The sequence below is a fragment of the Podarcis melisellensis genome (genome assembly GCF_964234715.1).
Source record: "Podarcis melisellensis genome assembly, chromosome: 7".
NCBI lineage: Eukaryota > Metazoa > Chordata > Lepidosauria > Squamata > Lacertidae > Podarcis > Podarcis melisellensis.
Window position 1 is genome coordinate 30,749,167 of NC_138539.1, and position 27,997 is coordinate 30,777,163.

The window sequence follows — 27,997 nt, forward strand, 5'->3', positions numbered from 1 at the left end:
ACACTTTTATGGCTATCTCCCACTGAAGCAATTACAATTAAGAGAGTTTCTATGGATAGACAATGTGCGACTTACAGAATAAGGATACACTTCTGTCTAAAATGTATCATTTTTTTATTAGACTGGGAAACAAAAGACAAGCTAGTTAAAGCTTTAATGACACACTGGCAATAGATATAGGGCATAATATAGATCTTAACTTCTGGGAGAAACTTTGGAAAAACAACCTGAAATTTACTGCATGTTATTCATTGAAAGAGAATTATTTGAAAGTGATTCATAGATGGTACTTAACTCCAAATAGGTTGGCTAAGATTTCTAAAACAGAATCAGATATGACTTGGAAGTGTAAAGAAGCAGAGGGAACCTGAGTAGACATGGTTAGGATTGTGCTGTTGGCCTGCTATTTTAGGCACACCACTTGGGAGTAACAACTTAGTGACCAACTAAGTTTGTTCTTAGTTGGTCTCTAAGGTGCTACTGGACAATTTTTTCACTTGGGAGTAAGCCCCTCTAAACTAAATGGGGTCGTAATGCCAAGTAAGCATGCATAGGATTGGGTTTTATATGTGTTAGTACAGCTGGTCAGCAATGTAGTTTTTATTGACATAAGTCATGCAGCTATGTATTTTAGCAGCAAAAGCGCGCACTGACCCTATTTGGAGTATCTATGTACAATGCAAGATTATAGACAATGTTTGTTACAGTTAAATAAAAGGTAAAGGTACCCCTGCCCATACGGGCCAGTCCTGACAGACTCTAGGGTTATGCGCTCATCTCACTCTAGAGGCCGGGAGCCAGCGCTGTCTGCAGACACTTCCGGGTTACGTGGCCAGCGTGACAAGCTGCATCTGGCGAGCCAGCGCAGCACACGGAAACGCCGTTTACCTTCCCGCTGGTAAGCGGTCCCTATTTATCTACTTGCACCCGGGGGTGCTTTTGAACTGTAGGTTGGCAGGCGCTGGAACCGAGCGATGGGAACGCACCACGCCACGGGGATTCGAACCGCCGACCTTTCGATCGGCAAGTCCTAGGCGCTGAGGCTTTTACCCACAGCGCCACCCGCGTCCCCAATACAGTTAAATACTGTAATGCAATTCCTATGATAAGTATAATTGGCCAGCATACTGTAGAAACATTTTTTAAAGAAGCTGTTACAGAGAAATAGAAGTTTTATAAAAACAATGAGAACAGATAAACTCTAATGTTCAAAGAATGGTGAGCTTAAAGCACTCTCTAGGATCAGTGTAAGAGGATAAGAGTGATAACCCTGGGCACTGCAAGGATAGATGAATATTAGTTACATTCAAGTACTAATTGAGTGGGCCTGAATGGTGCTTAAATCATCGATATCCAGGTGCTTAGCATTGCTTAGGATAAAGCAATTAGAACTTGGAGGAAGAGGTGATAAGATTTAACAAGGCAACCATTTGATGTTTGTCACTGAATCATTATTTTTATTTAATGGTAAACTAAAATATATTGTCCAGGATTAGAAACAAGTTTGATGTCCTTATTACTGTACATAGTGACTTTTTGGACTAACTACACAATAGTATTGAATGTATGGATTTCCCTACCAGTAGTGTGGGCTAACAACTAGATATATAGTATATTGGGAGAAATTATTATGATCTTTTGGTCTTCACTTAGAATCATAGCATGAATTCCACACATGTGTCTTGCCCTTATATCAAATAAATGGGCAGCTTAAAAATGAACTGATCAATGATCGTTCAATCATTGATCAGTTCATTTTTAAGCTGCCCATTCATTTGATATAAGGGCAAGACACATGTTTGGAATTCATGCTATGATTCTAAGTGAAGACCAAAAGATCATAATAGAGTAGAGATGAATGGACCATTCCTACCTGCAGCACAATTAACCAAGATGTATTTATGCAAAGTTAAAGATTTCCTATTCTCCAAATGTTTTTAAATGAAATATAAGATCAGCTAGAAAGGCCTGGGAACATTAACTATGAGAAGTATCACTGTTGATACAAAATTCTGCAGTATACCTGAGGAATGCATGGTACCAGGAAAGAAGAACCTATGACCTGCCCAGATGCTGTTGAACCCCTATTTCAATCAAACAGATAGCTAACAGGAGTTGTCCAGTAACGTTAAGAGGGCCACAGATTCCCTACAATGTAGAGAATCACTGCAATTATTTTACATACATTGAAGCTTTAATCTCATCATCACTTCTTCTATTTCCTGCATTTCATTTCCCTCTAATATCACAGGTATATCATTCTCTGTATGTTTATCCATATGTTAGTGTGTGTGTGTGTGTGTGTACATAAACACACACATATATACCTGCCAACTCAGAATGACATTCCATGTTTTTGATGAAGATGAAAGCTGGTCCATGAAAGCTTATGCCATTTTTAAGTCTTTAATGTGCCACAAACCTAATTTGTGAATGTGATACCACATACAGTGGTGCCTCAGTTTTTGAACGTAAGCCGTTCTGGAAGACTGTTCAAGTTCTGAAATGTTCGAAAACTGAAGTGCAAAGGGCGGTCTGCAAATTAAATAGAGAAAATTGGGGGGAAAACTCAGTGGAAGCCGTTCAACTTCCGAGGCATGTTTGAAAACAGAAGTATTTACTTCTGAGTTTTCGGCATTCAAAAACTGAAACCCTTGATTTCCGAGATGTTCGAAAACCAAGGTACCACTGTATTTGTGACTATGATGTCAGAGAGAGACAATAACATGAAGCAGCAGCATCCTAATAGACCAAAAGAAATAAATAGTTATGTTGTTGTTGTTGTTGTTGTTTAGTCGTTTAGTCGTGTCCGACTCTTCGTGACCCCATGGACCAGAGAACGCCAGGCACCTCTGTCCTCCACTGCCTCCCGCAGTTTGGTCAAAATAAATAGTTATAACAGATGCTAAATTTATTAAAGCACGGGTGTGGGTGTTGAAGGACTTGCATGAGTAAAGGGATGTATGAAGAAAGGAAAGGTAAACCAAGCACTAAGGAGTACCAGGGTCTAACAACATAATCCTGTGCATGTTAACTAATAACTAAATCCCACCATATTCAAGGTGGAACGAAAAATGAATTAGTCAAATGCATTTCTACTGCAACAATGTATAAAATATGTTAGTAGGATTTAGGTTCAGTTACCTTACCCAGTTTTGTTCTCATAGACATTTTCACGGATTGCAGTAGAAGAACAGGGAGCATCCTGCTTTGACCTAAGAACACTCAATTGTCTGGCATCCTGAGCTCTTGTTAGGACACCTGGCTTCAATAAGTGCACTGGAATGTGTGAAAAATTCTTGCATCCCTATAATTTACTTGAATGGGATTAGAATTTCATTTGCTTCCAATTCATATGGATATGTTTTTGTAGGTATATAGGTCCAGCCACACTGTTCCAGCTAACATGAAAGCTACATCTTATAATGTAATCACCGCTGCACAGTTTTACTTTACTGTTTTCATTCCTGTGTGTGTGTGTGTGTGCATGTCTCAATCCCTTGATATGGTTATCTATGGTCTGGCTTGTTGCACTGCATTTTCTTAGTCACTTCAAGCAGACTTTTCAAATAATTTTATGTTCAGCTAGGTTTTACCCAGAGTAGACCTGCTGAAATTAATGAACTCTGTCTTGGTCATTAATTGCAGTAGGTCTACTCCGAGTAAATTTTATTTGACTACCACCCAATATCTTTAATTTAATTTTATTTATTTTTAATGTATTTTTATTAAAGATTTTCTTGATTTACAGAAGTATGCGTAATGTCTCTCTCTCGTATTTTTTCCATGTAACATTTTTACAAAGCAGTTTCATTTGTTGAGACATTAGGAAGAAAAGGGGGAGAGGGGTGGAGGGGGGAAGATAGGTGGAGGTAGAGTCAGGTGGCAATGTTTCTATTTTACTTAATGTATGTAGGGTTTGGTGTCAGCATTGCTTGTGCAGGTTCTCTGTTGTTCACTTGTGTTCCTTTGGTGGTGAGAGAGGTTGGGGTTGGCCTAGGGTGTGGTTCTTTGTTTGTGATTGGCTGTGGTGATCTTTGTTTTCATGTGTGAGTGGGGTGGGTGGGTGTTTTGGATCAGGTTAGCCATATTGTCATTGTCTTATTGGGCTGTGTATGTGATAAAGGGGAGCCAGACGGGGATAAAGGTGTCTTCTTCTGTTTGTCCCCCTGTCAGTTTCAGTTTATTGGTTAATTTTTCTAGTAAGGCTATTTCCCATACTATTTGGTACCATTGGTCCATTCTTACTCCTGGCAGGTCTCTCCAGTGTCTGGTTATGGTGTTTCTGGCTGCTGAAAGTAGGTGGGTTATGAGTTCTTTGTGGTGTAAATGAGCATTATTGTTTTGGAAGATGTTTAGTAGGGCTAATTCTGGGGTGATTTCTAATACTTGCTTAGTTATTTTGCATATTTCTTGTATGGTTGTTGGTCAGAATAGTTGGATTTGGGGGCACTTCCACCACATGTGGAGGTATGCACCCTCTCCAGCATTTTGGTGAGGTTCCTGGGCATATTAGCGCTAGTTTTCTTGGTGTTAGGTACCACCTGACTCAATATCTTTTATCAATTTTACATTTTGCATCTCAGTTCAACCAACTTGCAAAGGATTTCAGAAAGCGATGAGACATGATTTCAAATTTTGATGAGACATAATGAATGAATGAATGTTTATGAATGAACATGATCTGAACATATAGTGAAGCAACTGTAAGACTGATTAAAGCTGTAATGCTATATATGCTTATCAAAGAGTAAGTTCCATTGAATTCAGTGGGTTTTGTTCTGAACTGGTATGTTTAGGATTGCACTGTAAATGTGCCAAATAATGCAAACACTACATCATAACATTAATAATTTGTTAGGTGGCGCTATGTTAAGGAGTCTTGTGGCACATCAAAGACTAACAAATGTATGGCTGCATAAGCTTTCTCAGGTTAGAGACTGCTTCATCTGCTCTGCCTGTTAAGAATCCATTGCCGTTTTGAAGCACCTATAGAACAGAGCTTATTTATGTTAATGAAAACATCTTTTCTGATTCTTACAATCTTTATGTAAATAACTAATTGCATGTGAAGAGTATGTTCAAAAATCATTTTGTCTATTTGATCGTATATCTATCTGATCATATTTAAATTCAGGTGTCATGTATCATGGTTTGAGTATGTGGTAGAGAAAACCCACAGGAGCAGGCAGCAGGAATTTTAACATATTTTGAAACATTTTACAAGGTTAAAAAAACTAACTCTTGTAAAGGTTTGCAACTGGGATCAGCACAGCGAGTGGGACTACAAGAAGATCCTGACTGAATCTCTCTCGCTGCATCAAACACAGATGTGAAGTGCTGCTCACAGCAAAACAAGGATATGTTAAAAGTGGGTTAATAAGATATGAAGCATATCAGCATTGAGCATATATTAAAGAACTTTTGAGGAGTACTTTTCACTAATGAAAGATTAATATAATCTGCTCTTTTGCTTTCACTTCCACTACTCCATTAAGAGCCATTAGGAACATATATTTTCTGGGCAATAAAGATAGGATGGAGGGGCTACTTAGTATGTTGAAGAACAAAACATCTCCTATCTCTTTAGTTTGCATTTATTCAGAGAGATTAGCCACATCAGATGAAAGTGTGCCTCATTCCTAACCGATACTTCATTGATTATGTAGCTGCATTCATGATTTGAAGATTTGGTAACTTGAGTGGCCCAGTTCATACGGTGAGCTATCTAGACCTAACCAATAAGTAGTGAGAGTTGGCCTGCTCATATGGCAGTAGCTACATCTACTACCTGATCTAAATATTGTTTCACTTCCAGATGGCCAGAATGCTGATGCTGTAACTATGGGCAAATTTTGTCTTAAAGCAGAGCAAGTTATGTACTCTGCCCTCATTCCTGACAACAAAAACACCAACAGATGTATGCTGTTGCACTTGCACAAATGCAGAATTGACTGGACTTAGGGAGCACAGAGCTTTGACAGAGCCAGTCAGGTACTCTATGAGGAAATGCTTTTGAAAAGCCCATAATTCTGGCAGGTCACCACTTAATTCTCAGCTCTGCAATAGCAAATCAGTGTTATGAAGGGCTTAAGAGAAGTTGTTGAGTGCTATGAGATGCTTTACCAAGAAGACCCTCATACTCTGCTGACCAGCAGGGTGGGTGTGGGGAGCAGTGCTGAAACCATGTACCTCAAAAAAATCTACTGGGTATCAATTTCTGGCCTGGAGGTAAGGGCTATGACAAAAAGTTAACCCAAGTGAGGAATCTAAGCCTTCAGTAAGCATTTGGACAAGGGGAAAAAATCTGTGAAGTTTCAGATACTGAACAGGATTTGGGCTTTTATTTGTCTCCCAGAGTTCTAACCCTTCACCCCATCAAACCAGGATATGAAGTACAGAGACTAAATATAACCCATGAAGTAGGATTCCTGCTCATACATTTCTGAAAAACATGGACGATGGCAGTGGCGCTTATCTGTTGGCAGCAGGGCGCCCATGTAGGCATCGCCTCAGGGGTTTCCACCGCCTATGGTGACTGCTTCACCCCAACCTCATGGGTGGGCTGGGCCCGATAGTTTATTTAACTTCACTTCCTATAAACGGGAGCATTATTCATAGAAAGGTGCCTACTTGTAATATTACCCCAAAAACAAAAGTGAAAACTACAAAAATCCATACTAAAGAGCTTTTTGATTTTTTTTTTAGGATGAATGAGAAGAATACTGCATGGGAAAGGTGCTGTTGCTATGCATAGTACTGGCAGTGTGGATCTTGAACCTATTCTTGTAGAACACTTTTAGTATTTATTCAGAAGTAACAAAATATGTATAGTAAGGAATAAAGGCTGTATTAGGAGATTTTAAAACGGCTGTGATGCAAAAAAAACAACAACCCCTAACTTAAGAGGAACCTAAGAGGAACTCTTATCAAAATTTGACTAACTCTGAAGTAAATTACAAGACATACATAAAGCCTGCCTATCTACATGCAGGTTTATGCTAATTTAAATAAATACATTTGAACTCAGTGCCTTAGTCTGTAATCCCAGTCTACAAATATTTCCCAGCAGATCAAAACCAGGATTTGAACCCAGAGTCATTAACTGTCTTTATAGCCCAGTCTTTGCCATGATTATCTCACTATTTCAAGGGGACTTGCTTTTAAGGATCACCAGCTAAACTAGATAAATTCAAGGAAGCAATATATTTTAGTGTACAGGCCCTCATTTTCACATGACTGGACCTTTGCCTTAGTTGCTAAAGATTATCTCCTGGCTTGCTATTATGAAACAAACTATTTCACATTGTGGTGAAAGTTCATGGAAAATCTATTAAGTTGTAAAGATACCCAACTCATACTATTTGATAACGCAGTGAGTTAATAAAGGTGGACTTGAGTTCAAATGCTCTGCCCTTGGCTAGTTTGTGGTATACTTCAGTTTCATATTTTTTTATTAGTTAAATAATTTCCTGAATATCTAAAAGTGCTAATAATAAACACTACAGTGTTACCTAAAGGAGTATATGTAAGTTATTGCTTGAATAACACATTCCATTTTACTTTTCTTAGAAAATGTTCTAATATACAGCCACAGAACTGACAGAAATGGATCTACCTACAAATGTTTTGGCAACCAACACACCCATTCCCTTTGTCACAACAGCAGCAACAATTTATCCTGTTCCTTTTTACTTACTGTTTGAACTTTGAGGAAATCCTGTTAAGGAAGATGGACCATTCATTCCAGGCAGAAGAACTGGAGGAAGGCCAGGGAGTCCGGGGTAAGCTGCTGGCAAACTGATTCCATGAAGTGAGCTGCTCTCCATCATGCCTGGCTGCTGTACTGTTAAGCCTAGAACATCTGTAGCCTTCTTTATACGGTCCAATTCCTGCTGTGCCATCAGCTGTCTAACAGTTGTAGGAGCTAAGTAGTCTTTTTCCCGGTCCAGTTGACTTCCCACAGCTTCTCGCACTTTTGAAATATGTTGTTTGGAAAAGATATGGTCTCTTACGGACAAACGTGCAGAATACTTCACCCCACATAGGGAACACTCTGGTCTTGAGCCATCAGTTGCATTCTGATTGATCATGAATGGCTTCCCTATGTTAATTTTGAACTTCTTCTCTTTTGCTCGAGCATTTTGAAACCAAACCTGAACCACTCGTTTTGGCAGGCCAATCTCATTCCCTAGCATTTCGCATTCTTGCATGGTTGGAGTCCGATAGTCGCTAAAGCAAGCCTTCAAGACCTTAAGCTGCAGATTACTCATTTGCGTCCGAAATCGTTTGTGACCTGGCCGGTCACTGTTTTTCGATTTAAAAGGGTTGCTTGCTCCAAAGGGATTAGGTGAACTTGGATCAGCTATGCTCGATGTTTCACTGCGATCAGCATTATCATCAGGGTCATCAGTAATGTAAACACTTTGGTCAAATTCACTATCTTTGTCACTGTAATGCATTGACGGGCTAGTCAGGGAGAATAGAAATTTGTCATCGCTGTTCTCCATATTAGGCATGTTTGTGTTTTTTGGCAAACTGTCATTCAGAACATTTTTTGGCTCTTTAGGAGAGGATGTGGATTTCACATCTCCTGAACTACCGGTCATACTTTCCATTTCATTGTTTCCTTCATCTCCTGTTGTGGCATCGCTGATTGCTGTGTTAATTGATGAAGTCTCATCAAAGTCAGTTTTATTCTGGTCATACCCACCATCAGCAGGAGCTGTGTTCAGATTCTCTATGTCTTCGTTGCATTCTGCTTTGAAGGAAGAAGGGCTTAAAAGATTCTTCGGTGACATTTCTGCAGTTTTACTAACTGGAGTTGAGACAGTAGAAGCTAATTCATTTTCACTCGATAAATCAATCTTTGTTAATGATAACGATGGATAATCAAAAAACATGTATTTGTGTGGGCTCTCTCCTCCATCTTCATTGGCTATCAAAGGACTTGGTGGCAAACTATAACCTGCTTGTTTTCCTTCATTCCAGTGCCGAGAACGAATATGACTTTCTAAAGCAGACTTTGCTTTAAACAGTGCTCGGCAAAAAGGACATCTTTTATGAGACTGAGCTGGACCTACTGCACGGAATTGTCCTTTTCTTTCTCGAGCTCTTGTATTCTGAAACCAGACTTGTACAACTCTCTTTTTGAGTCCTACTTCACGTGCAATGTGATCTAGCATTTTTCTGGTAGGATTGGAATCTAAAAGGTATTTTTCGTAGAGTATTTCCAGTTGCTCTGGAGTAATTGTAGTTCTCAATCGCTTATCCCGATGCTGGTCCTCACCACTGTTCCCCCCCTCTTTTTCACTACAGTTGTTGTCTTCCTTATCATCCAGTTTTCGTTTAAGTGAGCCAGGAATTGAAGCAGCGTGGTGAGCTGTATGAGCTGAGCTCACTTGGGGTGCCACCTGAGCTAAAGAACTGCTCAGCAATTGTCCAGTCATCAGAGGGTTATTTGGATCAAATATCATATAGGGCATATCCATAGGCCTTTCTAAAAACTGGGAATGAAGGAACTGATTTTGGGCTGCTAAGAAATGCATGTGCTGGTGCTCTTGCCAAAGTTCTAGAGTGGGAAAGGCAACTGTACACTGGTCACATGGGTACTGTAGTAACTGAGGAGGTAGACTGTTCTGAAGAGGCGTCATTTGGATTGCTAAAGGGCTGGAGGGAACAGGGGTCGTCTGTGATGCAGAAGGTGGTCTGCCTCCTATTTGGGATTGTTTCTGTTGCTGTGTTTGAGAAGCCGAGGGCTGTGGATCAGAGGAGGTGGTTGGTGCAGGCTGCACTGATTTGCTGCCTTGGGAGGAAGCCTCCACTTGCTTAGGTATGGGATCATTTTGCTTTGGCTTTTCTGTTGACTCAGGTTTAGGAGAGGTTTTTCCAGGTTCAGGTTTGGGTGATGGCATCAAAGGAGTACTGGAACCAGATCCAGAGCTTACTGTTGTTAAAGCCATACTTTTTGACGAATCAGATGGGCCAGAAACTGTGCAATTCTTGTAAAGCATTTGATCTGTAGCATCCATTGAATCTTCTGTTTGGCTTTCATCTTGTGCATCATCATCTTCGTCTTTATAACACAGCTTTTTCTGATGTGTAATTAAGTCAAAGATCCTGGGAAAAACTACGCTACATTTTTTACATTGATATTGCATGTTGCTTGTCCGAATGTACCTCTCATTGGTGAGCTCCCTCTTCTCAGTATCTTTAGTTTCAGCTTGATTTTCATAACTTTTACGAGCCTTCTGTCGTGCATTTTGGAACCATACAACGATAACTCGAGTAGGTAGGTTAAGTACAGTTGAAAGTTGTTCAATTTCATCATCTTTTGGATAAGCATTTGTGTCAAAAAAATCCTGCAAGACTCTGAGCTGGTAGTCAGTAAATCTAGTTCTAGATGATCGCTTGCTGAACGCTGAATCAGATTTGTAATGCTCTAAAGAACTTGGCTGTGGTTCAATTCTTATATCTTCCAAAACTGTTATTGGAGGATTGCTAAAATTATATGGGGAATCCTTGTTTCTTTGTCGCTCCTTAAATAGGGTATTTCGAAACCAGTGTTTGATAACCTTTTGGGAAAGGCCAGATTTCTCTGCCATTTCTTGAATCTGTTCTTCACTCGGTGAATTATTAATATCAAAATATGCCCTCAAGATTTTTAATTGGTCATCAGTGATTCTTGTACGTGGCCGCTTGAACTGAGAATGCCGTAGGAAATTTGGATCTAATCCTAGCTGTTGCTGACAAAGCTGAGTAAGATCTGCAGACAGAGCATCCATTGGTGGTAGCTGGAGGGCAAGTTGAGGAGGCAATCCTGGGTGTTGCACCGGCTGCATCATAATTGGAGGGAAAAGTGGAAGATCTAATGAAACTGGCAGCTGCACTGGTGGTGGTGCAGAAGGTGGTGGAGGAGGAGGAGGTGGCGGTGGGGGTGGCGGTGGAGGCGGCGGTGTTGGTGGTGGAGCCTGCAAAGGAGTAGGAGTAATGCTTTGAATCTTTCCAGAACTGGATGAAGAAGGTTGTGAAGAAGGCGGAGGTGGAGGCGGAGGTGGTGGTGGAGGAGGTGGTGGTTCTGGGGAAGATGGTGAAATAGGATAAAGCTTGTCATAAGCCTCCCTGTATTGACGGGCAAACTTTTCTAATGCACCGTATGGAAAGAACTGTCCATGAACATGTTCTTGGTGGCTCTTTAATATAAGAATGTTGGAAAACAATTTACTGCATGCTGCACATTCCAATTTGTCAGTATTTTCGCAATCACCAGCTTTATTTTTTTTCTGCACTTTCTGTCTATTCTCATTATATTGAATAACCAGCTCAAAGCCGAAGTTTTCCAACAATGCCTTGGCTGCGTTTCCTCTTGCCCCAGAAGCAATTCTAGGTGGTGGGATGGTTGGTTCAGAGGACTTCTGCTTCTTTATATCTTTGTTTTCTTTCAGTCCTTCACTATCACTTGTGAATTCTTGCTTTGGTTTTTCTTGTTTCTCTGAAATCTCTTCCGATTCCTTATATGGTGGTGTATCCTTCATCATCTGGCACTCAGCACTTACTGCACTGTTCTGCTCTGTTTTCACTAACTTATTCGTTTGCTGCTGCTGCTTCTGGGACTGGATTGGAGGTGGCGTCGCTTGATACTGTTGTGCTTGCTGCTGTAGGATCTGCAGCTGCGTCTGACCGACATGGTGCTGAGCTTGCATCTGCTGCTTCAGGTCTTCTAGCAGTGAGCCTGCCATACCCGCCATGCCAGGCATACCAAATGCAGCAGAACCAGGCAAACCCAGATCAGGACTCAAACTGAACTCTGTCCCAGGAATATAGAATGGAAAAAGAAACTGTGGCTGCTGAAACTGCAGTAGCGCCTCTGGTGTCATAGGAAAATGTGGCAAAAATGCTGGATTTAGGAACTGGGGTTGAAAGAAAGCTGCTTGCTGTTGCAATTCATGCTGGAGTTGCATTTGCAGTTGTGCTGGTGACTGGGGAGGATGATGTGTAGGCTGAGCAGAAACTAATTCAGAAACTTGCTTTTTATTTAATTCTTTGGCATCTATGTGGGTTTCCTTGCTGTTAACTGCTGGTAATATTGTAGGATCTACCATCCCCTGGCTGGGGCTATTAACATTTCCTGTTATGCTGTTTCCACTCATTGCATTACTACTTGGTTCTAATTTTGCAGCCCTTGCCTTGGTTTGATGAAGCACAGATCTCATATGAATTTCCAGTGTAGAACTTTGGCTATAAGAAACATTGCAAATGCTGCATTTGTAGGGTTTGTTGTCAGTGCTGCTGTTAGCTTCTTGAGGGACTGGACTGGATGCTTCCTGCAACACCTTTTTGAGTTTATGCAAATGAGACACTGAGTTATAATGAACCAAAAGAATGTTCTTTTGAGTGAAAGATTCTTTGCACACTGTACACTTATATGGGCGAGAAGGATCTAGAAATTTTTCCATAGTAAAATTTGGCCCTTTTCTAAAAGGTAAGGTCCGCTTTGGTTCTGAGCCCATTTCATCTGGAATGGAGCTACTATCACTTCCTACAGGACTTGCTTTACCTTCCTGGTCCATCTCGTATTCTCTTTCTATATCCTGTTCTAGTGCATGTTCATCTTGTGCCATACTTTCGTTCTCTGCCCAGAGTTCACCATTTACAGGTAAAGATGCACACAACTGCTGAATTTCAGCTTCACTGAGTTCTGGGTGGCCTGCTTCCAAATGTTTTTTTAAAGCCTGGAATGTACGGAAGCTACGTTGGCAAAGGCTACACATAGTAGCAGCCCGAATAGCATGATACTGGGAATGTATTTGAAGCTTCTGCATAGTCTTAAAAGCCAAGCTACAATGGTTACAACGATATTTATAGACATGGCGATCAGAAACAGAAAGCTGCTGCCTCTTCTGCTGCTCATTCAACTGATCAGGCAGTGATTCGACGATCTTTATATCTTTACTGCTGTTCTTGTTCCAATCTGGCATTTCAGTAGATTCTTTGAGTGGCTTCTGTTCCTCTGTTTTAATTTCCATTCCAGTTTTTGATTCTTCAAGCCCAGAGGTGTTCTTCTCATCTGGAGGACTTTCACCTGTTTAAAAAAGAAAGAAAGAAATTATATAGCTCCATAGCATTTGAATACATAATACATATTAAAAGAAAGAACTTCCAGAGGAGGAGCCAGTATGCTGCAGCAATAACAACGAAGAGCCTTGTGGTACTGTAAAGGCTGTCTAATTTATTATGAAATAAGGTTTCATGGCCCAGTGTTGACTTCATCACAGGCTTGTGATCCATCAAAGTACCATAATACTCTTTGGCATCAAATGAAGGATGCACCAAAACACCCCCACCCCACCCCAAACAAGGAGAATTTTGTTGCAATGAGTGACTATATTTGTTTTCAAAAGAAATATACATAGTTCACGAACCTGAATTTTGGGCACAAGAACCCATCTAGAATTGAGTTAGGCCCCCAAAAATGTAGTTCCAGTGTTATTAATGTTGTTGTAAATAGATTCTTAAACACATTCCCCAAACACAGGACCAAGCTGTTTCTCTGATACACAAGGGATATTATCCACCTGGAAACTTATTCATGTGAAGCATGAACTCCACAACTGAATTAGAGGTCCCTTCATTACTCTTACAAAATTGCTTTATGCAAAGTATCTGGAATTATCTCACTTTCCACCAAAGTGACCAGCACCACAAATGAGTCATGGTCTAAACCACTGAGCCTCTCGGGCTTGCTGATCGGAAGGTTGGCAGTTCGAATCCATGCAACGGGGTAAGCTCCTGTTGCTCTGTCCCAGCTTCTGCCAACCTAGCAGTTCAAAAGCAGACCAGTGCAGCTACATAAACAGGTACCGCTGTGACGAGAAGGTAAACAGCATTTCCATGTGCTTTGGCACTCATCACGGTCCTCTGTGAGCCAGTAGCAGTTTAGTCATGCTGGCCACATGACCTGGAAAGTTGTCTGTGGACAAACGCTGGCTCCTTCAGCTGGAACTGCCTTTGACTGGACTTAACCGTCCAGGGTCCTTTACCTTTTTCCTTTACCATACAGTAGATAGGTGTATGGACATGGGGCATAGATTGGGTGGACTGAATGCAGCCTACAAGTCTTAAAATGTGTAACCCAACCTAGATGTTGTATCTGTTTAAAGAAACATATATACATATACTGTATGCTATAAAAATGCTACGTTCATGAAACGCTGCCGAAGAAAATCAGGCCTTATTTTTCTTTGGTTAATATAGCAAGCACACCCCAAAAGAGGAGAGGAGGTTTATCAACAAAAGACTGCAATGCTCGCCCTCTGCAGGCTTGGCTTTTTCTTGCAATACCTGAATATTTCCCAGATCCTTCAGCTGTCAGACTTGCAGAGGCATCACAGTCAGATTTCTCTGAAGCAGCTGCTGGCAGGAGCATACTATTAGGCATCATCACATCTGGCACAGGAACCTTTAAAAACAACAATAACACACACACACAACTCAGGGAAATTTTTAATGTGTGACATTTTAATGCATTTTTAATCTTTGTTGGAAGCCGCCCAGAGTGACTGGGGAAGCCCAGCCAGATGGGTGGGGTACAAATAATAACAATAACAACAATAATAATAATAATAATATCAGGGATGATACTGTGCTCACCAAGAGAATTGCACTGTTTATCACATCATCACATATGGCCAACTGAAACAACTAACAGTTTGATTAATCTCGGAATTAAGCTCACAGATTTAGCAGTGAAAATGGTGTGGACGCATGATTACTAACCGAAATGTCCCTACCAAGATAGGTAAGGAAAGGCTCACTTTCTGTAACACGTCAAAAGTGCACTTTAAGCAGCTGCTGAGAAAAGGCGAAACAAAATAACTACTTCTGAGAGTACTAGTACAATCCAGTTTGTACCAACTGGTATAATGGTCAAGTCTTGAAATTGGGAGGGACTCTTTTTGTTTTCAAATCAGGTGGCAACTTCTACTGATTTTGCTTAGGCATATATACCTCTGATATGGGGATCCTGCTTTGCACTTAGGACCTTAAATCATAACTGATTATCTTCCAGCACATGCCAGACCTATAATTCTAAAGATGCTTCTACATAATACTTCACAACACATTAGAGCTTTTTGTGATATCTGAGTCAGGTTTGATCATAATTAAGAAAGGAAAGAATATGGAAGACAGAGTGATAGTAAATTCTAGGCAACGTAATTTGCCGATACAGGTTTTCAGTAAAACTACACAAATGCTTTTAGCCTTTTAACTTTCCTGCCACCATATTACTATAACTTTTTTTTAATTGCTCATATTTATTACCCTGTTTTTCGATCAAGATACTCTTTTGAAAATTACAAGGCTAGGATCCTGTCCTACTACTAATAAAGGTTTCATCTCCCCCATCCTTTAAATATAAAAACATTCTGGTACTTTTATCTGTTTCTTCACAATTTACCACTTCTCGTAAAATTGCCAACGAACAGTAACTTCTTGTGTATTTAGCCCTCAGAACACTGTTTACAGTAAATTAAGACTAAAAATTCCCCTGTGGGGAAAGATAGTAGTAGAACCAGTTTAGGATGTGCATGGAGGCACTGAGGTGCGTGCCTTGATCTTGAAAGGTTGTTTTTAATGAGTGCTTCAGATTCTTGTGTCTTTGAAAATTAGGGTTAAATGAATAGGCCAAAGGGATGTACTAAGTTATTGGCAGGACTACGAAGAAATCTCAGGAGCCCAGATTCCAAGTCTCTAGCTCTATCTACAATGCCATAATATATTCAGCATCATTTACAGTCCATGTACTTGTCAAATGTGCATCAGCATTTTAAACACTTACTGTCATAAGCAGTTTCTCTACACAGTCAGGAGACACACTGTGCAAATGGGTCAAATGCAGCTGAAGATGCATTTTGTTGCTCAGGACATCTTGGCAGAGGGGACAGCAGATAACAGGCTGCATAGAATGCTGTGACAGGACGTGCATCTGGATACGATTTGGGTCCCTGCTATTGTAGTTACAATAAGGGCACTGGTAAAACTGAAAAACATCCAAGAAAGATTCAGCCCATTAGACAAAGCTTGCTTAACGCCCTGAGCAAATCATCTGTCACTACAGTATTACTAGCCCTCTTTTCAAGATGGTGCATCTTCTCCTGTCGCCTGCCATCAATTCCTCACTACCTTCAGCCTCTATCAATACCCAGATACACAACTCACATGGGAAGACCACTGCCATGAAAAAAGGTGCAGGTTTAGAAGGAAGGGGGAGACCTGGCTAGTCATGGGGGGGGGGGGGTTGGCAGCAAAAGAAGAATTTGGATACCGTGTAAGTGAACTCCTTAGCTTATACGGTTTTATAATTTTTATCTCATGACATCTGTTATTTTATAACACAGTATCTATTGAGTGGCCGGTCAGGAATCAACTAGAAAGAAATAATGCACCTGTGGCTTAAAATATCAGATAATGGTAGCTGGGGCAAGTTTTGGACATGTTCTCTTTGGGATTCTGGATTTTTAATTATTTTCCTCTGTAGGTCTCCCAAACATCCAAACATGCATATATAGTGCTTTGGTAACTAGTTCTGACATAAGGATTTGTTTCTTATGATACATGTGGGCCCTTTTATCTTTTTGCAACACTGACAAGGTCAGGAAGATGAACTAGGGGGACAAGGTTTTCCAGCTGGTCTGAGTTGGCAGGGCCAACACAGCCCCCGATGAATTAGCATGACATAGGAATTCACCCCCCAAATATTTATGACATAAGAAAGACAATGCTACAAGGCAGTAAGGATCTAACAATACACTTTACCTGTTCGTGACCAAACTTATTTTCCTCAGAAAGTTTGGACTTTTTGGGTGCGCCATCTTCTTCTTTAGCCGGAAGTAGTGGTTGTTCCCCTGCTGCAGTAATTACTTTTGGTTCCTTCTCTGGTGTGTTTACTCCTGCTTCCGAGACAACATGTAAAAATACATTATAAAGAGCTAACAGATTGCTGGGTTTACTGTGACTGCAACCCCTTAGGGTGTCTTATTGCAATTTTAAATATTGCAGGGCTCCTTATTAAAGTTAAACCATTTTTGAAACTGAACAGGTACAAAGGTGACAGCACACTTATCTCTGAAGCAGAGCAGACTCTATAAATACATTAAAAATGTACTCTTCTCTCTTGTTTAGATAACCTTATGTTGCTCTAAACAGTAATCAATAACTAGCTCTCTCTAGTATCTCAGTCTGAAATTTTATACCACATTAAGAGAAACAAGTTTCACCTTCAATTCTTTGCTCTTCATTTAATTTGCAAGCATTTAAATATTACTTCCCCCTTTAAAATATTGAAGGAGCACAATTATTATGTTATTCAAATAAAGCCACAACATTACCAAATTTAGTAACCCCTATGAAAAAAGGAAGGTTATTGAACAGCTAAAAATTAATTGTACACAAAGATCAGTCTTCTTTGTTGCATTGAATGTTTACCTGATGTTTAAATGTTTCTACAATGTTTTTAAAAGCAATAATAGTATTATTATTTTAATATATTTTTAACAGTATGTATTAAATTATATATTTAATATTCAGTCTGAGCTAGCTGCATAATACAGTGAGGATTGCACACATCAAAGAAAAGAGTGCAATTCTAATTTCCCAGTCCATAAGAAAATTCTTTCCAGTGTCAATTTGCCAGATAATCTCTTCTGCTAGGCTGGATATTACAACAGCATTGGGTAGGCATGTCACATACATCTCACGACAAACACAAAACCTCATTTACCAGCCATTCCAATCTCATCATAGCGTGGCATCATCTGACCTTTTTTCTGCTGTTTATTATGAGTATTTCTAATTTTAACTTTCAATTTTCACCATCTTCCAGTCAATTTGCAACTAAATTATTTCCAGGGTGAGGACACTATCACTGGACAACTGGGTGCAAATACATCTTGAAATGCAATGAAGCTAAACCATTGATTGCTATCAGACCCAACATAAATATATTGTCCAGGGGTAATCTGACTGTATGTTGTGCATGAAGATTTATCTTGATTTTCAAAATCCACATGGAGTTCACATAAATGAACAAATTGAACCTTGTTGTCTAATAACCTAGCTTTAATTTTAAAATAAGGTTATGGCAATTACTGAAACAAAAGCTAAAAAAAATACTTGTAGAAAATATCAGGAAAGCAGGACCTTGAGAGGATGACAAGAATGGCTATATAGTTACCTTTGAAAAATGGGGGCATCATTTGAAAAAATATATAAAACACTGTACTAATTAAGAAGACATATTATGAAAGGACCAAATATATATTTTTGTGTAGGTACTTTTTAAATATATGAATGCAGTTTATGATAAATGCATTGAACGGATTCCTGTATTTCATCCCTATTGTTAAATTTAATTAGGAACACACTAGTATTGGTGGTAAAAGTATCTTCTCTGACATTTTTAACAGAATGACTGATTGATCAACATGAACACAATAGATTGCATAGTAATAGCCAGGGCCTTGCCTTTGGTTAAGGAACTACATTATTTTAAGACCAAAAATATATGATTTCTCAGTCATTCCAACTTTAAGCCATATTAAATATTTGCATTATTGGAACACTGTATTAAACACAGAAGCATGATAACTTACTTCTGATTCACTTGTGGCAACACACCCCTGCACTTCCTATAAATCAACAGGATGGCATTTTAAGTGACTTTTTTTAAAAAAAGGAAAGACCTATGAGAAACAAGGAGCCAAAAGGTTTTGTAAAAGGTGGTGAAGATCTACTCCATGCATTGGAAAGCTACACCAGTTGGTGTCTACCTTGGCTGTGAATTCTGGGAGATCTGTTCCCTGCCTTGCAGGCTTTTCCCACCTAGCCTGGGAGGGTGGGGCCCTCACTGACTCCAGCTACAGAAGCTGAGGCTGGGGAAGAGGCCAGAAGACTGCCTCTTGGTGCAAACCCAGGTCACCAAGCCTGAGCTCCCACAGCCATCACCATGAACCACCATTGGCAGGACTGACAGACTTAAGATAATATTTTTAGTCTCTTCCTAATTGTGCTGTTTTAAATGTGCACTTTATATCTGACTTCCCCTTTTAATGTTAAGATGATTTTTTTGGGGGGGGGGGTTCACTTTGCTGCGTCAAATGTGCATTCCAAATTTATCTCCTTTGCAATTTCAAAATCTTTAAATGTAAATAAGAACAATTAAAGCATTTAAAAGACAACAGTAGCAAACTAAAAATTCAAGCAGATAGGAGATCATACCTTAAAAGCTGACTGAAATAAAAGCCAGCTAAAGACGGATAAAGGCAGAGCTTAGCTCTGGGAAGGTAGGTAGATTCTCTTTTTCTACCTATCTGACATCACCTTATCTGATCTCACAGTCTGGGCAAATTAGGAATGTAGCAATAGGAAAACTGGTATGCCCATCAACAATCAAAGCACCATGCAGGGCTCTTTATAAACCTCATACAGAGATTCCTGCAATGCACTTTGGAGTCCCACCAATCACACTTCAGAAGCCAGAAGTGCAGCACTTTAGAAGCCCTGCTGATCACCTGATTGGCAGGGCTTCAGAAACCCATTTTGGCTCAGCCTAGCCATGTTTTTAGCTGCTTGCATTGGAAATCATATATGACATCACTGATGTGCAGGTGGAATGTGGCTTGGACAAAATGGCCTGGTTGGCGTCATTAGGCCTGCAACCATCCCTAGTGCACACTGGCCACTAGGGTTTCAGACAGGAGTTTTCTTCTGTTGCAGATGCCAGGGATTGAATCTGGGACCTTTTGCATTCAAGCCATGTGCTCTACTACAGAGCTACAACCCTTTGTATGATAGCAGACACTTTCTGTGGCAATGCGGGTATAAGCCATTTAATACGATACTAGACAATACAAGCACTTAAACATCTGCCTCAGAAACAAATGGGCATCCAATACAGATGAAGATCGATCTATACACTCTGATCTTTTAGTGCCATACAGCAGCCTGGCAACATCAACTGAATTTTCCAGACTGTGTTTGAGGACAGCCCATAGAGAACATATTAACTCTGTGTGGAAGTGACAAGCCAGATCACCTTCTCCAGGAAAGGCTGGTGATGAATTAGCTGAAGTTAGTAAAAGACACTCATAGTGCCCACTCAAGTGACAGACTAAAAAGTACCCCAGGTTGCACAACCACTACTTCAAGGGAGCACTTATACCAGGAATTTAGCCCACTTAATTCTGTATTATTCTGAATATGTTTCTGTTTGTCTACCTAGTCCTGAACCAACTTCACACACTGGTTTGTTAGCAACACTTCCTCCCTGGGATTAGAAAATGAAAACAGGCAGACTAGTGATGACACTTCAACCTACCTCCAGTTAACCTATCTCAGGGGTTTTGTGCAGATGTTAAAAAGCATGGGGAAGAAGCTGGAACGCTGTTCCATGGGGTAAAATAGCAGTCTCCCAGCACCACATTGAGTCCCTCTCGGGAATAAGCAGAACCACTTCCAGAAAATTCAACCATCACACCCCACATAAACCAGTCCTCCAGCCAAGTACAAACTCTAGCAAAGGACAAACACCAAGAGCAATCAAGGCAGTTTCTGTTCCAAAACCTGATTGGAAAGGATCTTACTATCAGCATGGACCAGAGATGTCACCACATACTTCAAGCTTTTACCCAAAATGGTAGGTTTGATACTGGATGTGAGATGTTAGGATTGTTCAGATATAAATTTATTTCCCTAAACCCCCACAACTCACCCCCAAATTATCTGAAACACTGCATCTTTCAAGGCTGCAAGCAGCCTCAATCAGAGAGCCATTAACATATTTAGTGGTTGGCCTTAGTTCTTCAAATAACCTGGTCCATAACCTCTGGATGAACAAGTTACCAGATGGACCTCATGTTAAAACCATCTCTGATTCTAAGTGGTGTCTAAGTCAGAAACCATGAAAGTGATTTTATTTGTGCAATAGTTGGCAAATAGGTCCCAGCAGCTCTTCTTGCTGGCCATGATAAGAAAGACTTCTAACCACATGAAATAGGTCTGCTGCACAACACTGAAGAGATGCATATCAGGGCTGTGACAGTAGCCATGTTGTTGATATTGTGGTGTTTATTATTAAATTAGTATACTGCCCGCCATTCGTAGATCTCAGGGCGGCTCACAATATAAAATTACAAGATAAAAACACACAAAATAATTATAAAATGTATTGTTGCAGTCTATATGGGTCAGAGAGTGCCATCATTGAATTTCTGCATATGACATTATACATTTTTTTCCAGAGAATTTTGCCTGAAAATCTGGTTTGATGACAAAATGCCTTTGAGGAAGCAGGAAAAATGTGCACAAAAAAACTCTTTCAGAAATGTCTCAGAGTTGACATGTCAATGTACCCCCTAAAACAAGAGCTACAGTGTTAATCAAATCTATGATTTATACCAACTGAGAGTCACTTCTGATAATTGATATAATATTGAAAGATAAGTACTTTTGGAAATTTGTCACTACTAGACTCTCCTTTCATGCCAATCTGAACAAAAAACTTCATGCTGGATTCTCAAAATCATTTGTATTTGCAAAACAGACATTTGGCACACTCAATATGTCAATGCCCTTGAACCACCACATGACACAAGATTAACAGTATTATGAACAATTCCTATACCTTAGGTGTTCATATCTGTAGGAAGCTTGATTGATGTTGCTGCTTTGATTTGACACCTTGTTTAAAGGTTTTTGAATTTGGATTTGATAAGGCATTAAAATGCAGATATTTTTGGAAATCAAATGCCTAGTTATCATGTGAATACTATTTTCTAACTTCCCATAGTCCTGTAAATTCTGAAAACCTATACAGTACATATACCCCAACAGAAACACCATGACCACCACATCTACATCAGTACTGATAAGGACATAAGAAAGGCCTGCTGAATCAGACCAATGGCTCATCTAATGCACTGTCCTGTTATCACAGTGGCCAACCAAATGCCTTTATGAAACCTGCAAGCAGGACCCAAGCACAAGAACAGTCTTCCCCTACTCCCACTGTGGTTTATGGCAACTTGTATTCAGAAACATTACCACCTCTGACTGTGGAGACACAGCATAACCACCATGGTTAGTAGCAATTAATAGCCTTATAGCCCATGAAATTATCCAATCCTCTTTTAAACCCATCCAAGTTGGTGGCCATCACGGCCTCCTGTGGGAGCAAGATCCGTAGTTTAACTATGTGCTGCATGAAGTAGTACTACCTTTTATGTTATGAATCTTCCAATATTCAGCTTCATTGGATGTCTACAAGTTCTATTGTTATGAGAGAGAAAGAAAATAATTCCTCTATCCACTTTCTCAATGCATAATTTCATAAACTTTAACAACTCTACAATATTCTTTTTAAAGTGAGACAACAAGAACTGTACGCAGTATAATGGCACTATATTAACAGTTTTATTTTCCATTTATTTCTTAATGATTCCTAGCATGGAATTTGCTTTTTGTACAACTGCCACACACTGAGTTGACACCTTCATTGAGCTTTCCGTTATGGCTCCAATATTTCATTCTAGGTCAGTTCAGTCACCTCCAGTTCAGCTTCCAAAAGCATACAAGTGAAATTAATACATTTTGTCCCAACATGCATCACTTTATACTTGTTACATTGAATTGCACCTGCCATTCTGTTGCCCATTCAAGAAGTTTGGAGAGATCCTTTTAGAACTCTTCAAAATCACTTATTGTTTTAATGACCCAGAACAATAGTATCATCTGAAAACCTGGTCACCTCACTGCGCACTGCTCACTCTCAACTGTTTATGAACACATTAAAAAGCACAGGTCCCATTATGAATCCTTGGGGGTCTCTACTTTCTACCTTGTGAAAAGCTTTTTGAAAGCCCAAGTATACTATGTTAACTGGATCACTTCTATCTATATGTTTGTTGACATTACTAAAAAGCTAATAGGTTTGTGAGACATGACTTGGCATTGCAGAAGCCAGACTGTTTGTTATCTTATCCTTCGCAATACTTTCCACCTATTTTTCTGGGATCACAAATACAAATACAGTATACCAAAGCATAGACCTGCTACCTCTACCACACTGGGATATCCAGTACACTACAGTGGTACCTTGGTTTGCATATGTCTTGGTTTGCATACGTCTTGGATTACAAACATGTCAAACCCAGAAGTGTGTGTCCCAGTTTGCAACCTTTTTTTGGATTACAACCCATTTCTTTGGGATTACGAACAATTCTTTTTGGGAGGCCCCGTTGGTGAAAGCGCGCCTTGGGTTACAACCTGTTTTGGTTAACAAATGGACCTCCGGAACGGATTATGGTTGTAAACCAAGGTACCACTGTACTACTTTTAGAACTGATATTCATTCATACTATTGTTTAACCACAGTTTGTTTCCTTCTATATAGCTAAATTGATAAGTGTTTACTTCTACAGGGTGATTCCCATAGTAGATGGCCCATCAGTACATGTTTCATCATAATACATGCATCAGGAAACAAATCTTCAGTTCCATTTTTGACATGTGTATTGGTAATAAAAATTACTTAAGTATAAGAATTAAATCTAAGAAAAACAAGATAAGCTTTTCTAGCACAGTACTGCACAAGAACACACTAGTGTTCTTTCAAGGTTTCAGCACCTTAGCAAGATAAATTTAGATCATATGAGAGGTACCAGTACCTGTGCTATGAATATGATACACTCAGCCATGGAAACTTTTTGCCCACATTCCAGATTTGTTATGACTATTCAGTGATGCAGGAAAACCATTTCAAAATTATTATTTCAAATGTCTGAGGTTTGAGCTCTGCAAATTAAATTTCCAGAACTAAAGGCAGGTAAGCCCTGTCTTCCATTAAGCCCCTGTTAAAATTAGAAAGAGGGTGGGGAGGAAATCCCCTAGATAAATAACAAATATTTCTATACCTGATTGAAAGTGCTAGCTCTATTTTTTTTTATCATGGAGCAAGAGACAGGGGCATCTGTGTCTGGAAAGAGTGGCAGGAGCAAGTACTTCCAGCTAGAAAAAAATAGCTGTTACCATTTCATTTCTTAAATGTTAGAAGTTAGATGCATAATATTAGCAACACTTCATATCCAAACAAAAAATGTGTAAAAACAGATATAAAATGGAGAACAAATTAACTGTATTTTAGCTGGGGTCACTGGAATGCTCTGCCTCTTAATCTATATCCATTAGAACCAATGCAGTACACAGACTAGGTCTAGTATGTTCTCTGTGTGGTGAATTTGGTATTTTAACAAGTTTCCTGTGAAGGGAGTGAGCCAAAGTTAAACCTTTGCACAACTAGCTGTTGCCAAAACAGCAGCAGTTTAAAGGGGTATGGTCTGATTTATGTGACACTTGTACTATTCATTGAACTGACAATGCATTATTTAATAAGGAGATTTGGGAAAGTATAAATAATGCTTTTCTACATGTATATCACCTCTGCATCTTAAAGACAATTGGTAAGACAACTGCTGGTGGTTGCATAGATCTAAATTACTGTGTAACAAACACTTTTGTCTGCTTTATATTCCACATGTGGAAGGTACCCAAAATGCCTCCATGTTAACATGTTTAATTAACATTGTGGGGCATAAATGCTAGTATTCGGCTTAATGTGACTATGCCCCATTTATGTTTAAGTCAAAAATTCTGGCTCAGAAAGCCACCATATGCACAAATGATGGCACTTGCTTGCATTTCCTTTCCTACCACTTTGCCCCACCCATCGAATATGTGAGAAAAGAAACCAGGATTCAGCACTATTATTAAGGCTTCAAAACAAGCCAGGATATGGCTTAAAGCTGTCTTAACAATTTGGATTTATTTTTTTTAAGCCAGGGTTCACACATTATGAAAATGTATGGTTAATTCCTGGATCCTGGTTAATTTTGCCACATGTGAAAGGTGAAGAAAAGTCTTTGGAAAGGGGTTATCCGCAGGTGCAAGTCGTTTGACACTGAGCCAAGAGATTTGGTTTAGTTTCATGTGAGAATGCTGCCATTGTGATTTAGTTCCGTAGTGAAGAATGTGTCACATGAACATCAGCTGTTACCAAAATTGTGCAGCACTGGGATGAGCAAATTCCATGTCATTGATTGATTCATGAGGTGACCAGAATATTATGCTGCACTGCCTGGTCCATGCTCACATGAGGGTTTAATATATGAAGTAGGCCTCAGATGGAACACAATGCTCATGTAAGATCATCCCTGTTACCTATTTTTCTATGACAAATTATTTCTCATCCTATGTCTAATACGACTAATTATCAATCTTTTCTACATTTTTGCACAAGTACTGAAACAGAAAAGTGATCCATCTAAGTGCAAAGCAGCACTGAATTAAAAATAAGCATTTAAGGCTGCAGCCCTATGCATGCCTAGCAAAGAGCAAGTTCTACTTAATACAGTGGGCTTTATGAGTAAACGTGTATGAGGGAGCGCTGTAAAAGTAGAATAGTCAGATGTAGGGATTCGCAGCATTTTTTTAAAAAAAAAACTATGGAAAAGGGTTATGTTAATAAGTGTGGAAATTCAGTACATTGTGTGCAGAAATAAAAAAAGTACTAAAAAAAAACCCTATAAGCATGCTGGTTCATTATTTATACTGAATTTGGTTTAAAATGTATAATTTAGAACTTCTGACATATTAGTCAAATCCAAAATAATTCTAAAATTATAAAACCTAGTACAGTAGTATTTCTAATTAGAGTAGAATTAAATGATAACTTTTATTACAATAATGAAGGTGAATTTCCATTGCTTCTTGTGTTTACTACTTTGTTAAATAGTGTTCCCCTTAGCCATGTCAGAAACATATTACATTTTCAATGCAAATGTATTAATCTGGGTAAATTCCATATTAATTCTTACACTACGTTGAGATGTAATTTGGATTATAATTAATCTAAAGTGGCACTAGATTTAAATGACAATATAAATGAGGCATTAGGAGGCTCTTGCCTTCTGAATGAATATTCAGCAAACATAGCTTGATTATTGCCAAGTCTCCGTTTGAAAGCCTCAGTTTGAGATAAGGAAGGCAAGGCAGAACAACAGTTTACAGAACTGTTTGGGCACTAAACATGTTAATCCTTCCTTTTCTAATAGATTTGATGCTAAAGAGTGGTGATAGTATTTTTCTGTCTAACTTGTTAAAGCTGTGATTAACATATTGGTTTTCCTGGGACTTCTTTGGCAAGATTTTCAACACTTAATTCAGGAGAAGAAAGCCCAAATTAACATTCAATTATACATAAGCAGTTATGTGGTCATTATGCATAGTAGTTAGCTGTGCTGAGAATTAAGCCTTTTGAATGAATGCCTGATAATGCAGAATTAGTTTAGAGAGGTCTATCAAATAATTCAAAAGGAGAGATTGAGAATTTGAAATATGAATGATTTTCAAACTAAAACTATCTTGCACAGTTTTTTGGTTGCCGCTCTTCAGCAAACACTCCAGCATTGGTTGGTCCAAATTAAACCTGGTCCATCCAAGAGTATAATTCTCATGGAATCTTAGAAATTTCCCCACACTCTTTCTACTGACAACCAGAAAACTAGGTGCATAAGATCTCTGAAAGATATTACAATGCTTTTTTGATGAAGCACGTGGAAAATGTTTCACAAGTGGCTTTGCCTATTTTTTTCATGACTCTTCCGTGTGGACTTAGTAATGAGCCTGAGCAGAAAGTTCTTCTGTCCATTACCTTTCTCAGAGAATGTATTTCAAGAAAGGGATAAGCATACTTAAAAAGAAGCCTACAAACATAGAGTCGCTGTAGACAGGTCTTCTTCAGTCCCTGGATTTCAAAAGCTAAATAAACTGAGTGCAACGTAGGCTTCTCAATGGTAATAGAGACTGGCCATAACATTTTGAAAACCAAATGCAAGATGAGATTTATTCCTTAAATAAATATGGCATAAAGACCCATCAGTATCTTCACTATGTTTTAAACAATATTTTAGGAGTACCTTAAAAAATATCAGCCAATTCAGTTTTTACTAAACTTGCATGTAAAATTGTATTTTCTGTATAACTAAACGTCTTTATAGTGAATACAAGCACTTTTATATGCTGCTGTCATTGGAATACAAGGGAAAGATATATGACTACCTGAAACTAATAGGCTTCAACCTGTTTCAGCACTTCTTCTGCTTCAATGAATCCAGCATAATGTAACTAGGAATAGCGTGCAGCAGAAGTAGCCAATGTAATATTCATTGTGACCATAGATTTCCATCTCATACATAAAAAGCATGGATGAAGTCACATATTTGCCAAATCAAACACAGGAAAAGCCTTGTGTATCCATGCCAGATGCTGGCCTTGGGTTTGTTTGTGCACAAGTAAATGTCATGACATAAGAGTTTTGTTTTCAAAGACAGTAGCTTTCATTACTGGACTTTGTATATTCCCAGAGATCAATATTACCCAACTCATAATCCGTTTTCAATGATATTTCCTCTTTCTTAGGCTGAATCATCTGTAAACTTTTTCACTGGATTTTCTGTATTCCCCCTCCCCCCAATTAAATACTAGATAAATGCCCAGGAAGAAGGAAGATTCCTGAATCTAAGTGATCATATATCAAGAACAGGAGCTGGGGTGGGAGAAGAAGCTTTCCTACATTCTTAGGGCTGCAAGGCAAACAAAATTTGAAAGCAGGGAAAATTTTCAAGTGGTATCTAATCCTACGCTTATGAAAAATTAATATGCCATCAGAGGAATCACAAGTACAGCTAAGATTAATGAAAGGCGCTTAAAAAATTACAAGCACACAAACTGATTTGATTAAAAAATAATCTCACTAGTCGTCCTGTAATATTCTTCAACTTATCCGCATCTATCCTGTCAGATGGTTATGATTAAAAATAGGTCAATGGAAGGCTACTGATAGAAATCACATGCAAAATACACATGCAGTAGATAATAACAGGAATGT

The 27,997-nt window shown here is 39.1% G+C and overlaps 1 protein-coding gene across 8 annotated transcripts in view; it reads right to left on the reverse strand.

Annotated features, from left to right (window-relative positions):
• Positions 1–27,997, reverse strand: part of ZFHX4 (zinc finger homeobox 4) — a 179,378-nt gene that overhangs the window by 5,820 nt on the left and 145,561 nt on the right. For 6 of the 8 annotated variants that reach the window (XM_081919671.1, XM_081919672.1, XM_081919666.1 and 3 more), the window contains 4 exons: positions 16,816–16,952; positions 15,839–16,039; positions 14,341–14,458; positions 7,700–13,081 (listed from right to left, as the gene is read on the reverse strand). In XM_081919671.1, the coding sequence (XP_081775797.1) occupies positions 7,700–13,081; positions 14,341–14,458; positions 15,839–16,039; positions 16,816–16,952 (5,838 nt within the window). The remainder of the gene's footprint in view (positions 1–7,699; positions 13,082–14,340; positions 14,459–15,838; positions 16,040–16,815; positions 16,953–27,997) is intronic. The other 2 variants (XM_081919673.1, XM_081919670.1) reach the window with 1 other exon arrangement.